The sequence below is a fragment of the Ooceraea biroi genome, chromosome 13 (assembly GCF_003672135.1).
Source record: "Ooceraea biroi isolate clonal line C1 chromosome 13, Obir_v5.4, whole genome shotgun sequence".
Taxonomy (NCBI): domain Eukaryota; kingdom Metazoa; phylum Arthropoda; class Insecta; order Hymenoptera; family Formicidae; genus Ooceraea; species Ooceraea biroi.
This window is the reverse complement of record NC_039518.1, coordinates 2,785,096-2,797,706: the sequence shown is the minus strand read 5'-3', so window position 1 is coordinate 2,797,706 and position 12,611 is coordinate 2,785,096. Positions and strand designations below refer to the sequence as shown.

The following is a 12,611-nucleotide window of genomic DNA, read 5'->3' as shown; positions in this document are numbered from 1 at the left end:
TCCAGCGCGGTGTTTTTAATAGCAAGGAAATGATACGCTATCATTTCCACACCACCTAGCGGTAGATAGCTCGGTGCGTTTTTTTATAGTGATTTCCCCGGTAGGCCTAATCCACTCTCATTATTTAATTCGATTAATTTAATTGAATTGTTCGAAACGTCGTCCCCTTTCTCGTACGCAGAGGTCGGCTCGAACACGACGCACTGGAATTCCTCTCGTATTATGCACGAGACACCCTGTTTCACGCAATTGTTGTACAGTGCGAAAAATCGTACGCGATGTTGGATAATATGCACGCCCAGGAAATCGTTCGGCATAAATCCGAGCCGCGAGACGCGCATTTTCGCCTGCTAGCCCATAAGCCACTATCATATTCGTATACTCTTCCGTAGTATATCGCATCGTCGCTGTCTACCACCTCGAACACTTCGAATATCTTGAACACGAGACTTATACGCGGCTGTACAAGAAAATATCGTGCGAAAATATCGTGTAGGCAGAACATGACTTTCAATTGACTTTCAGCAACTGTAGACAAAACACGAACATTGTTTGCTGCCTGATGGCTCGCGAGAATCTCGGTTTGAGGTGTTCGAGGTGATAAACAGTGATATTATCCAACATATCGTACACTTTTTCGCGCCGTACAAAAATTGAGACGCAGAAAGAGTGCTCGACGCGTTTCATGAAAACCCTGGAACCAGCGTACGTCGTACGGCACTCGAATTTGGTCTTTCGCGGTCCGAGGCGCATTCCATCTTACGGCAAAATGAGTTGCACCCGTACCATTACCAACGAGTGCAACAGATTTTACCGAGGGATGTAGAACGAATATACTTTTGCGAAGGTTTGTCATTATCAACTTTTTATATTCACGATAATTTGAAAATGTACTAACCGTCGAAAAACCATACGCAGGATTTCTCGCACAATGTCGACGGAATGTCTCTTTTCCCGACATTATTTTATGGACGGACGAATCAACGTTCACACCAAACGGCGTGTTCAATTGCCGCAATTTTTTGTATTGGGCAGACGAAAATCCTCATGTCGTCCGTCAAGGCGCATTTCAATATCGTTGGTCCATTAACGTTTGGGCGGGAATAATCGGCAATCAAGTCGTAAGTTTAAGTTGAAAGAAAGCAATTTCTCCTGCTGTTTAAGTAAAATATGTTCGTTTATACTTATTATTTTCGGATTAGTCCATACTTTCTGCCACCGCGTTTAACCGGCGATATTTATAGAAATTTTATAGTGAACGAATTGCCGATACTTCTCGCGGATGTGCCTCGTCACATACGAAGACAATTAATATTTCAGCACGACGGGGCTCCGGCTCATTTTAGTCGTCAAGTACGCGAGGTGTCAGACGCACATTTTCCCGATAGGTGGATAGGTCGTGGTGGCCCTATTATCTGGCCGGCACGGTCGCCAGACTTGAACGTGTTAGATTTTTTTGTATGGGGACATAAAAAATGTAATCGAGCACCAGCGTAATGGTACAGAAAACGAGGTACGTGAAGCTATTGTTGCGGCCTTCAATACCATTACGCCGGACATGGCGCACCGTGCCACACGCGATATTGTACGAAGAGCCGACCTCTGCGTACGAGAAAGGGGACGACATTTCGAACAATTCAATTAAATTAATCGAATTAAATAATGAGAGTGGATTAGGCCTACCGGGGAAATCACTATAAAAAAACGCACCGAGCTATCTACCGCTAGGTGGTGTGGAAATGATAGCGTATCATTTCCTTGCTATTAAAAACACCGCGCTGGAAAATTATTGTTTCCTCGTCGGCAATGTACGGAAAGCACAAATACATAATAGATTCTCGGCGCGGTATCATATGTCACGCGCCGCGCTTCGCGACTCGCGAGTCGCTCGCGGTTCCCCCCTCGCCCCTCTCTTCTTGACTCCGCCTCTCGCTCTATCTCCCGAGTCCGGCCTAACGCTTTCAGCGCGTTTATTGGCTCAGACGTATATGTTAGTAACTTAATAACTATTGCGAATTTCGAAAAATAGTATTTGACTTTTCTTCTCGGTTTACTCCTATCTACATGTACTTTTCGTCTGAGTCACTTTATTTCGGACACCCTGTATATATAGTCAAATCGTATATATAATTATTAAATATATGAATTAATAAAAACTATAAATGAAAAACTGTTATCGAACTATTATTCATATGAATATAATAATAAACACATAACAATATCTGAAATGTTTTACCGGCATTGTGTATAACCTACAATTGTATGTTTTACTTATAGATGAAAAGAAATTTTCGGACCATTATTTTCTTTCATACGTTATTGCCGATTTTTCCTTTTTGCATTAATGCGATTGCTACATTCCGACACAACACAATAACTCATCGTACATACAGGGTGTCCCGGGTTTTAACCGACAAACTGCGGGAGCATATTCTACTAGTGGAAATAAGAAAAAATTCTTATATCGAGTTTGCTTAGAAATGCTTTATTACAAAGTTATAAACCAATATTGAAAAGAAATATCAGATAAGTAACAACGGATTTTTTCACAAAAATAAAAATTATGTCTCTTTGTCTGGTAGTATGTAGATTATTATGAGCCCATACATGGCTATTATGAGAATTGAATATGCCTCGTCTTGTAAAGGTCGCTTCATCTGTCCATAATATCATTGATGAGAAAAGATTGTCCCTTTCTACTGCATTCACATACCAGTTACAAAATTCGACTCGTTTCTGATAATCGATTGGAAGTCATTCTTGTACAGGTGTGTAACGATATGCGAATCTGTCATCAGCACGCAATGTTCTCCAAATAGTGTTTCGCGATATCTGCAGTTGAGCTGAAGCACGTCGAACACTTTGTGTAGGAGTATTATCAAAAAGATTTAAGATTCTTTCCGCGCGTCGTCGGTGTCTTAGAGCTGAACGAACATCATCATATTCATTCATAGGTCGAAATGAACCCAAATTATGTAATTGCAAATGGGTATTACTAAACACAGAACTATCTGGTACTCTCCTGTTAGGAAATCTACGTTGACACTCTCGTACGGCAGCTCGTGCATTTCCGTGACAGAATCCGTACACGAAATGAATATCAGTGTATTCCTCATTTGAAAACACTTTTGGCATTCTGATAGTAATTGCTAGTTGACACGACGATTGAAATCTAACGGCTACTGTTGTGAAAGTAACAATCATACTGAATCGTTTCAACATAGTGAACATGAATACATGTGAACATCTTCGACCTTGCAAATTCTACACTATGTTACTTATCTGATATTTCTTTTCAATATTGGTTTATAACTTTGTAATAAAGCATTTCTAAGCAAACTCGATATAAGAATTTTTTCTTATTTCCACTAGTAGAATATGCTCCCGCAGTTTGTCGGTTAAAACCCGGGACACCCTGTATATATATCACTAGCGGAACCGAACATACCCGAACAGCCGAAGTTACACGAAGTGCCAGTGCTCCTCCTTACCGCTAATCTCGGCTTCCCCTCGTAAAAGGCTCCGTCCATATATCCTATGTCAATGATATCCTTATACTGTGTCGTAACTCTGCCTTATCGAGTAAGGCAGTGTAGCTTTACTACAGCTACTCGGGAAAAAATTTGCATAGATGGCGGTCCCCGTCTCGAAACTTTTGATACATTTGACTGATTTGACCGTTGCCGCTGTTGCAAGCAATCGAATGCGTTTGTTCGCCGCACGAAGCGTCCAGCTTCTTGCGCCAATCACGAATTCGTATTCGAGTCACAGGTCAATTATCGTCGTGGCATGTGTCCTTCTCGTTACTTTACTCTCGTTACCGGGTCTACGAGTGACGCGCGACGCGGTTCGCGCATTGATCATGGCAGTACGGAGGGACGCACGCCGGATTAAGTGAGTCATCCATATGACGGAAATAAACGCTGCGAATCCTCCGACAGAGGAGAGAGAGCGAGCGGGCGAGTGCCGACAATACGCGTGACTGCGCGCGTCACGTCGGGCGGTGCGAGATCGAAACCTCTTCGTTCGGGAGTTCCTTGCGCGACTCCGCTCGAGGGTTCCCTCCACGTTTCTCGTCGCTTCCATCGAAGAACGGAACGATAACTCGAGGCTCGAGCGGCCCGACGGTCCGGAGTCCGGAAAGCACGATAAGTGCGCGCGAGTTCCCGGAGTGCGAGCGGGGTGGACGGTAGGAGAGTGTCAATGCTACGAAGTGCGGCGTGGACGAGGAAGGATACACGGAGACGCGGTGAAGTTGCCGGGGATCGCGGGATCGAGTGGCTCGGTGCGTGCGACGTCGACGATGCGCTCGAGCGCGGGTGTCCCGCATGCCCGAGGACGGAAAATGGGATCCCGCTGCGGCGAGGAGCGCGGTTACCCTCGCACTACGGGCGAGTCGTGCAGTTGACGCGCGTCGGGGAACTTATCTCCGTTGGCAAGACGGACGGCGATAAGGGGGAGCAGGCGCGCAACGCCGACGGACGGCTCGGCTGAACACGTGGATGCGTCGCACGGGGCGAGCACGTCGCCGCCGTCGCCGCGAGAAAAGCCGTAGCAATGGCCGGTCAGTAGGGCGCATCGCTCGACGTGAGCTCCGCCGCGTCGAGCATGCCGCGAGCGGGACCCCCGTGATGCGTCCGCGCGGGGGCGCGTGGCCGAGGAACAGTAGCGGCGAGGAAGCGAAGAGGGTGCCGGCGGCCTGAGCGGAAAAGCTCTCGCCCTGGAAAATGAACTCCATGCTATACACCGTGTACGGGTTCGCGATATTCTTCACGATATTCTGGTCGGGCATGTGGGTGGTGCACGTGCTGGCGTTGATCGCCGGCCGCTGCAAGCTGCACCGGAAGACGAGCCAAGCGCCGAGCTACGAAGTGCCCCTGCCGGGGGTCTCGGTGATCAAGCCGCTGATGGGGGTGGACCCGAACCTGTTCGGCAACCTCGAGACCTTCTTCACGATGGAGTACCCGCGGTACGAGCTGCTGTTCTGCGTGGAGGACGACTCGGACCCCGTGCTGATGCTGGTGCGCAAGCTGATCGAGAAGTACCCCGAGGTCGAGGCGCGACTGTTCGTCGGCGGCTGCAACGTCGGGGTGAACCCGAAGATCAACAACATGCAGCCGGCGTACGAGGCCGCCAAGTACGAGCTCGTGCTGATCAGCGACAGCGGCATTCGCATGAAGGAGGACACCCTGCTGGACATGGTGAGTCACATGACGGACAGGGTGGCGTTGGTGCACCAGATGCCGTTCACCTGCGACCGCGAGGGCTTCGCCGCCGCGTACGAGAAGATATTCTTCGGCACGGTGCAGTCCCGCATGTACCTCGCCGCGGACTTGCTCAGGATAAACTGCCACACCGGCATGTCGGCTCTGCTGCGGAAGTGCACTCTCGACGAGGTCGGCGGCCTGAAGGCCTTCGGCATCTACCTCGCGGAGGACTTCTTCTACGCCAAGTCGCTGACCGACCGCGGCTGGCGCATCACCGTCTCCTCGCAGCCGGCGCTCCAGAACAGCGGCAACTGCGAGGTGAACACCTTCCAGGCGAGGCTGCGCCGGTGGGCGAAGCTGCGGGTCGCGATGCTGCCCACCACCATCGTGCTCGAGCCGCTGAGCGAGTGCCTCGTGCTGGGCGGGTGCGCTTCCTGGGCAGCCAGCGTGCTCTTCGAGTGGGACTCCCTAGTTTTTTACCTGGTGCACGTACTCCTGTGGTTCATGTTCGATTGGATGCTGCTGTGCGTCGTGCAGAACGGCCCGTTGCCGTTCAACAAACTCGAGTTCATGTGCGGCTGGCTGCTCAGCGAGACCACGAGGCCGTACCTTTTCCTCCAGGCGGTCCTGGATCCCCTCATACAGTGGCGATCGCGCGTTTACAAGCTCAAGTGGGGCGGCGTCGCCGAAGAGGTCAAGGCGAAAGTCAAATATTAAAAATTCATATGCATGAGTGCGTGCGTGCGTGCGTGCGTGCCATCGAGCAACAAGCAAGCCGAAGTCGCGATGCTCCTTTTCGCGACCGCGAAGCGCGCGTGCACGAGGCATTCTGATCATCGTGACTGCGAGTCGTTTTTCGCGGAAGTCGGTAGCGGATGCTCAACCGATTACGGTCTCGATTTTAGCGAATTCGGAGTTACGAAGGCGTAGACAATTTATCTCGAGATTATTTGTGTCTCTTACGCTTTCCCTGAACGATATTGGACTTTTACACACACACACGTGCAAATAATTTAAGCGTGAACTGAAATTTATTTTTGACCCATTTAAATTCCAGTTTAAATTGGGACTAGTTTTGGGTACGGTGTATAATTGAGTGTAAGGTTTTAATTTATAATTATCAAATTATATTGGTAGTTTGAGCATCGCGCGAAATGCAATGAATGCTCCGTCTGATAATTCGCTTTTGTTCCCGGAAAAGAACTTGCGGCATATAATAAGAACTCGCAGAAAAAGAATGCACGATGCTTCGGGATGTCTTGCTTACACAATTTGCGTGTGTATCGATATGCGTTTCAGACCTGTCGTGCACGGACCGACTTGTCCAGTTATCGAAACGAACAAATCTATTTTTACTTTTGAGTAAACAACATCAATCTCTACGATAAAATGCTCGTTTCACGAACAAAAAGTGTAAAAGGATGAGTATGTGTATTAGGCAAGTGGCAATTCGTTTCAATTTATTGTTAACGGTGCACGTTAACGATTAACGCCAACTTGACAGATGATTCGATGATATACAAATGAGACGAATAATCTTATCGTGCTGTTACGTTAAGCATAATGAAGGAGATACAAGTTGGTCAAATCGATTTGTACAAGCCGCGTTAACGCGCCACGAAGCCAAGAAACGTTAAGGGGATCCTGGAGTCGTCTGTATTACCGGCGGAATCGGTCGATCTTACTGTACTAATTACTCTTTCATGATCGTATAGAATGAAAAATCCTTCTCCACGATTAAAGTATACAAAGAAATATACCGAGCGAAACTCGACTTTATGTTAAAAACGACAAAAAAATTTACAGTTTTATTATCGGCTTATTATGACGTCACCTCGTACATTAATGTTCTTAATATAAATGTTTTGCAGTTCGTGTGGCCAAAATTCGATAATCGCAAGGACGGAACAAAATGAAAGAATATGGGGAAGCTTTTAGAAATGAGTTTAGAAGCCTAGTGTAAAAGTAATTAGTGCAGAAAGATTCGTGATCATTTCGTGCCTACGTATGCCTGTGAAATCGTGGCTGAATCAAAAATTGTGATTTTTTTCCGTTTGGAAAGTTAAGTCCTGCTTTTTACATTACATTATTGTGTGTACTTTCATCGTGGAAAAGGATTTTTCATTCTGTGAGTTCAATAAAAAGAAAATACAGGAAAATCATCGATTCCGCCGGTAATTCAGACGCCGCGACGGAGTTCACTGGCCACTCCAGGATCCCCTTAAAAGCGAAAGGAATATTACGTGTTATTTCCATCGAGTCAAGGTATGCTTGATATGGTGCAGTGTTCTCCGCGCGTAAATTATTTATAATACTACTGATTTCGTCTCGATACTTACTAGTCGTTAAAAATACAACGTCGACGATATCGTCGTTCCCTTTCGCAACGATATCGCACACACTTGTCTTTCCACGTATTAGTTATGCAACGTACTTTGCGATTAAAATGAATCGAGATTAGGGCGCGCGAACGTATAATTTTTCTTATTGCATTAGCAACCAAATAAGTCGCCAGACGCAAAGTCCGAAAAAGCGTGGTTTTTTTAACGGGCAATTGTCTTAATTAAAATTTATTAATTATAGATGCCTGTATGCTCTGTAATGTAACTATAAGAATGTGTGTGTGTGTGTGTGTGTGTGTGTGTGTGTGTGTGTATCTGTGCGTATGTGGGTTTATTACATATATATATATATATATATATATGTTTTGATTTTTTCTCACATCTATTTATTTATTTATTTATTTTAGATTTTCATGATATTAGAAAAATACAAGACTGTGACCTACCAGTTTAGTAAATTTTCATATAGGATATTGTATGTACATGGTAATAATATTATTACGTTATACGATTTTATTTGTTATCTTTGAAATCATCAATTGAAATTATAAAAGCCACTTGCGCTGTACTTACTATCAGAGAAGAACTTTTATACATACATAAAACTTCAGTTAGCTCGACACTGATAACCCGAACATTAAAACAAACAATTAAGCTGAAACATGTAAATAAATACCAATTCATAATTTGTCCCTTTATGATTATTAATGTAATTATATAATGTATATGTGTTTCAGCCTTGTCCAGTTATCGAAACGAAATCTATTTTTACTTTTGAGTAGGTAACATCAACGGCTATGATATATTTTCACGAACAAAAGGGTTAAAGGAACGGATATGTATGTTAGACAAGTGACAATTCGTTTTTATACTCTTCTTTCTATATTATACAAACATGAAGCGTACATTGCTTACATTATCTTGTTTAAAACATCAATTTTATTTTTTTTTTTTTCTCAAATAAATTTATATGGAGTAATTTGTAATAAATGTATCGTTGCCTCTCGATTAATCGATGTTCGGATAATTGATGTTAATTTGCTATTAATAACACCACTACTTGATTTGTGAACATCAGCTTGTCATTAAGAGTTAGTCATACTTATTAAACGCAAGCGCAGTTCAACAAAGCAGTTTTTTTGTGAGATTAGAAGAATACTTAAAAACCACGAACAGAACACCCTCAGAAAGGATTTCTGATAACAAGACGAAAAATATTCTTGACTAATTTAATCGTATTACAAGTATAAAAAATATGAAAATAAAACAATTTTTTATTTAAATCAGTAATTTCTATTCTTCTCTCTCGAATTAAATAAGATTGTCTTACTGTCTCGAGACAAGAGTAACATGTACAAATTTATGCTTATATATCCTTGTATGTAGAATAATTTGATATTAGCGCCACTTTATAGTAGGTTTTGTCAATGTCGACGCATCATTTTCTCACAGTCGCTCGTCGACTCGGCGCTTCTGCGTCCTTTATTCGGATAAAACGGCCAATATTTATGTGTTGCAATCGAAAATCGGGAAAGTGTTTCTGTTATTTACAATGAATAAGTGCAATACTCTACAAGAAATATTAAAAGATATGGAAATGTAAGTAAGTATATACAATATACTTACTTGAGAAATAAGATTCGAGATAAGACATTTCCACTTATTCATTGTAAATAACAGAAACACTTTCCCGATTTTCGATTGCAACACATAAATATTGGCCGTTTTGTGCAGATTCTACAAATTCTCTTAGAAGAATAGAATAAGATGTCTTTTAGATCTCACAATATTCTGAAATCAAGAATATTGTGAACTTGCTACAAATTTTTATCTAAATCCTTCTGAGAAAATGAATGAGATAGCACCAAGATTATTTTAATCTAGATTTTAGAATTTTCTATTCGAGATTAAAATATGCTTCTTTTCAATAATAAATATGATTGTCGCTATAGCGATCTTATTTTATGATAGATTAAAGAGTAATAGCATTAAGTCCAGAAATCTTTTCTGTGGGTGAATGTATGTAAATTTTAGCATACATTGCCATCGAAGTTTCGAATACTTACGTAGTACGTGTTGGGAGATTCCGAGATGAAACAAGAGCAATATATTTCATATAAATATATTTCATCATCGATCTTAAATAATATATATCGATAAATGAAGTACTTACTAAAAGACTTGGTATTCTAAGCGCGCAAATGCGTGTTACAAGAACCGAATTGCCCACTTTGATGTGACTTGATCACCTTTTGTTTTAGTTTTTTTTAGGACTTTTTTAGCTCGACTGCAAAACAAACTAGGCATGTAATGTGTGTTCTATTGTTTCGACTTTTTTTTCTTATAAGAAGAGACAAATACTGATACCGTTTATCACTCGTACTCACAATGTTAAAATAACGAACAACATCATTCATAGAATAACGTGACGATAATTATAAATGATTTCACGGAATGTAATTGCACACTCTCTGGTGAATCACACGATATCACAAAAGCGGGTATCCTGTTAGCGGGAATAGATAGCGATATCGGATCATTGCGTCATTATAATTTGCCGACTCGGCTTGTCCGCGATGAATTAAAATTGCCGGCTTAATCTGCCGATAGAACAATTTCTTCGAGCGATATCAGCAACGACTATCGACTTATTGTTAGTAAAGAGTGTTTCCTACGCGTTTGTCATGTGTAAACAAGATTGAAATGATTGCGCTTCGTGGATATTAATAGTTGAAGCAGGCTACTGGAACGCGTTTCCGTATTTAGCATTGTCTGCAGGAAAATGCGAGTCGTGCGGAAATGTAACGTTTATTCATGTGCACACTGGAAAAAAAAACGATTAAATCGATAAAGCCATTCTCATTCAAATGTCATATTCAACGAACTGATTGCGTTTATAGCATGATAGATCGTATCAGTTTTACTCAGTTAAATCGCAATTGTTGAATCAATCAACGGTTTGTTGCAACACTTACGTAATTTGTTTAGAATATCAAACAAATATTGCGTAATATTTTTTGTTTTTTCGAGAAAATATTGGGTTGGCCAAAAAGTAATTGCGTTTTTTTTTATATAAATAAAAGGCGAATGTTTCATGGGAAACAAAAACTTTATTAAACAATATATTGTCCATTTTGTTTGATTATCTTTTGCCATTTTTCAGGCAACTTCATGATTCCGCGCTCAAAACAGTTCTTATCTTTTTCAGCAAAAAACAATTACAAGAACGATTTGATATCCTCATCAGCAGTAAAGGTTTTACCATTCAAGGTGTTTTGCAAAGAACGAAACAAATGGTAATCTGATGGTGCCAGGTCTGGCGAATATGGTGGATGTGGTAACACATTCCATCCAAGCTGCAACAATTTTTCACGAGTGACCAAACTTGTACGTGGTCTAGCGTTATCATGGTGAAACACAACACCTTTGCGATTCACCAATTCTCGACGTTTCTGTTCGATGGCATCATTTAATTTATCCAGTTGACGACAGCATACGTCTGAATGAATGGTTTGATTCCTTGCAAGCAGCTCAAAATACACAGTCTCACCAGACTGACAGCATAATCTTTCTTTGGTGAATATCTGCTTTTCAAGTGCTTTCAGCAGGTTCATCACGCTTGCTCCACGATCGTTTTCGTTTGACGTTGTTGTAGACGATCGATTTTTCGTCGCCTGTTATCATACGTTTCAAAAATCGATCATTTTCCTCACGTTTCAAAAGAGAATCGCAGATGTCAATACGCTCAGTGAGATGAATTTCTTTGAGCTCATGTGGTACCAAAATATCGAGCTTACTAATGTATCCAAGTCGTTTTGAATGGTTTTCAACACTCGATTTCGATATGTTAAGATTCTCAGCAATCTCTCGTGTCGTTAAACGCCGATTGGAATCGATCGGTGCCTTTATTTTGTCATCATTAATTTCGATTGGCCTTCCTGAGCGTGGTGCATCTTTCACATTAAAATCTCGAGATCGAAATTTAGTAAACCAATTTTGACACTGCCGCAGTTTTAAAGCATCTTCGCCATATATTGGGTTGGCCAAAAAGTAATTGCGTTTTTTTTTATATAAATAAAAGGCGAATGTTTCATGGGAAACAAAAACTTTATGAAACAATATATTGTCCATTTTGTTTGATTATCTTTTGCCATTTTTCAGGCAACTTCATGATTCCGCGCTCAAAAAAGTTCTTATCTTTTTCAGCAAAAAACAATTCCAACAACGATTTGATATCCTCATCAGCAGTCAAGGTTTTACCATTCAAGGCGTTCTGCAAAGAACGAAACAAATGGTAATCTGATGGTGCCAGGTCTGGCGAATATGGTGGATGTTGTAACACATCCCATCCAAGCTGCAACAATTTTTCACGAGTGACCAAACTTGTACGTGGTCTAGCGTTATCATGGTGAAACACAACACCTTTGCGATTCACCAATTCTCGACGTTTCTGTTCGATGGCATCATTTAATTTATCCAGTTGACAACAGTATACGTCTGAATTAGTGGATTGATTCCTTGCAAGCAGCTCAAAATACAGAATACCTTTAAAGTCCCACCAGACTGACAGCATAATCTTTCTTTGGTGAATATCTGCTTTTCAAGTGCTTTCAGCAGGTTCATCACGCTTGCTCCACGATCGTTTTCGTTTGACGTTGTTGTAGACGATCGATTTTTCGTCGCCTGTTATCATACGTTTCAAAAATCGATCATTTTCCTCACGTTTCAAAAGAGAATCGCAGATGTCAATACGCTCAGTGAGATGAATTTCTTTGAGCTCATGTGGTACCAAAATATCGAGCTTACTAATGTATCCAAGTCGTTTTGAATGGTTTTCAACACTCGATTTCGATATGTTAAGATTCTCAGCAATCTCTCGGGTTGTTAAACGCCGATTCGAATCGATCAGTGCCTTTATTTTGTCATCATCAATTTCGATTGGCCTTCCCGAGCGTGGTGCATCTTTTACATTAAAATCTCGAGATCGAAATTTAGTAAACCAATTTTGACACTGCCGCAGTTTTAAAGCATCTTCGCCATATATTGGGTTGGCCAAAAAGTA

The 12,611-nt window shown here is 42.1% G+C and overlaps 1 protein-coding gene across 1 annotated transcript; it reads left to right on the top strand.

Annotated features, from left to right (window-relative positions):
- Nucleotides 1-3,431: 3,431 nt before the first annotated feature.
- LOC105279594 (ceramide glucosyltransferase) lies at nucleotides 3,432-6,419 on the top strand. The gene has a single exon (XM_011339466.3). The coding sequence runs from the start codon at nucleotides 4,728-4,730 to the stop codon at nucleotides 5,922-5,924; it is 1,197 nt and encodes a 398-aa protein (XP_011337768.1). The 5' UTR covers nucleotides 3,432-4,727; the 3' UTR covers nucleotides 5,925-6,419.
- Nucleotides 6,420-12,611: the final 6,192 nt, after the last annotated feature.

Coding starts and splice junctions, on each gene's coding strand:
- LOC105279594 (XM_011339466.3), top strand. CDS start 4,728: ATGAACTCCATGCTATACACCGTGTACGGGTTCGCGATATTCTTCACG.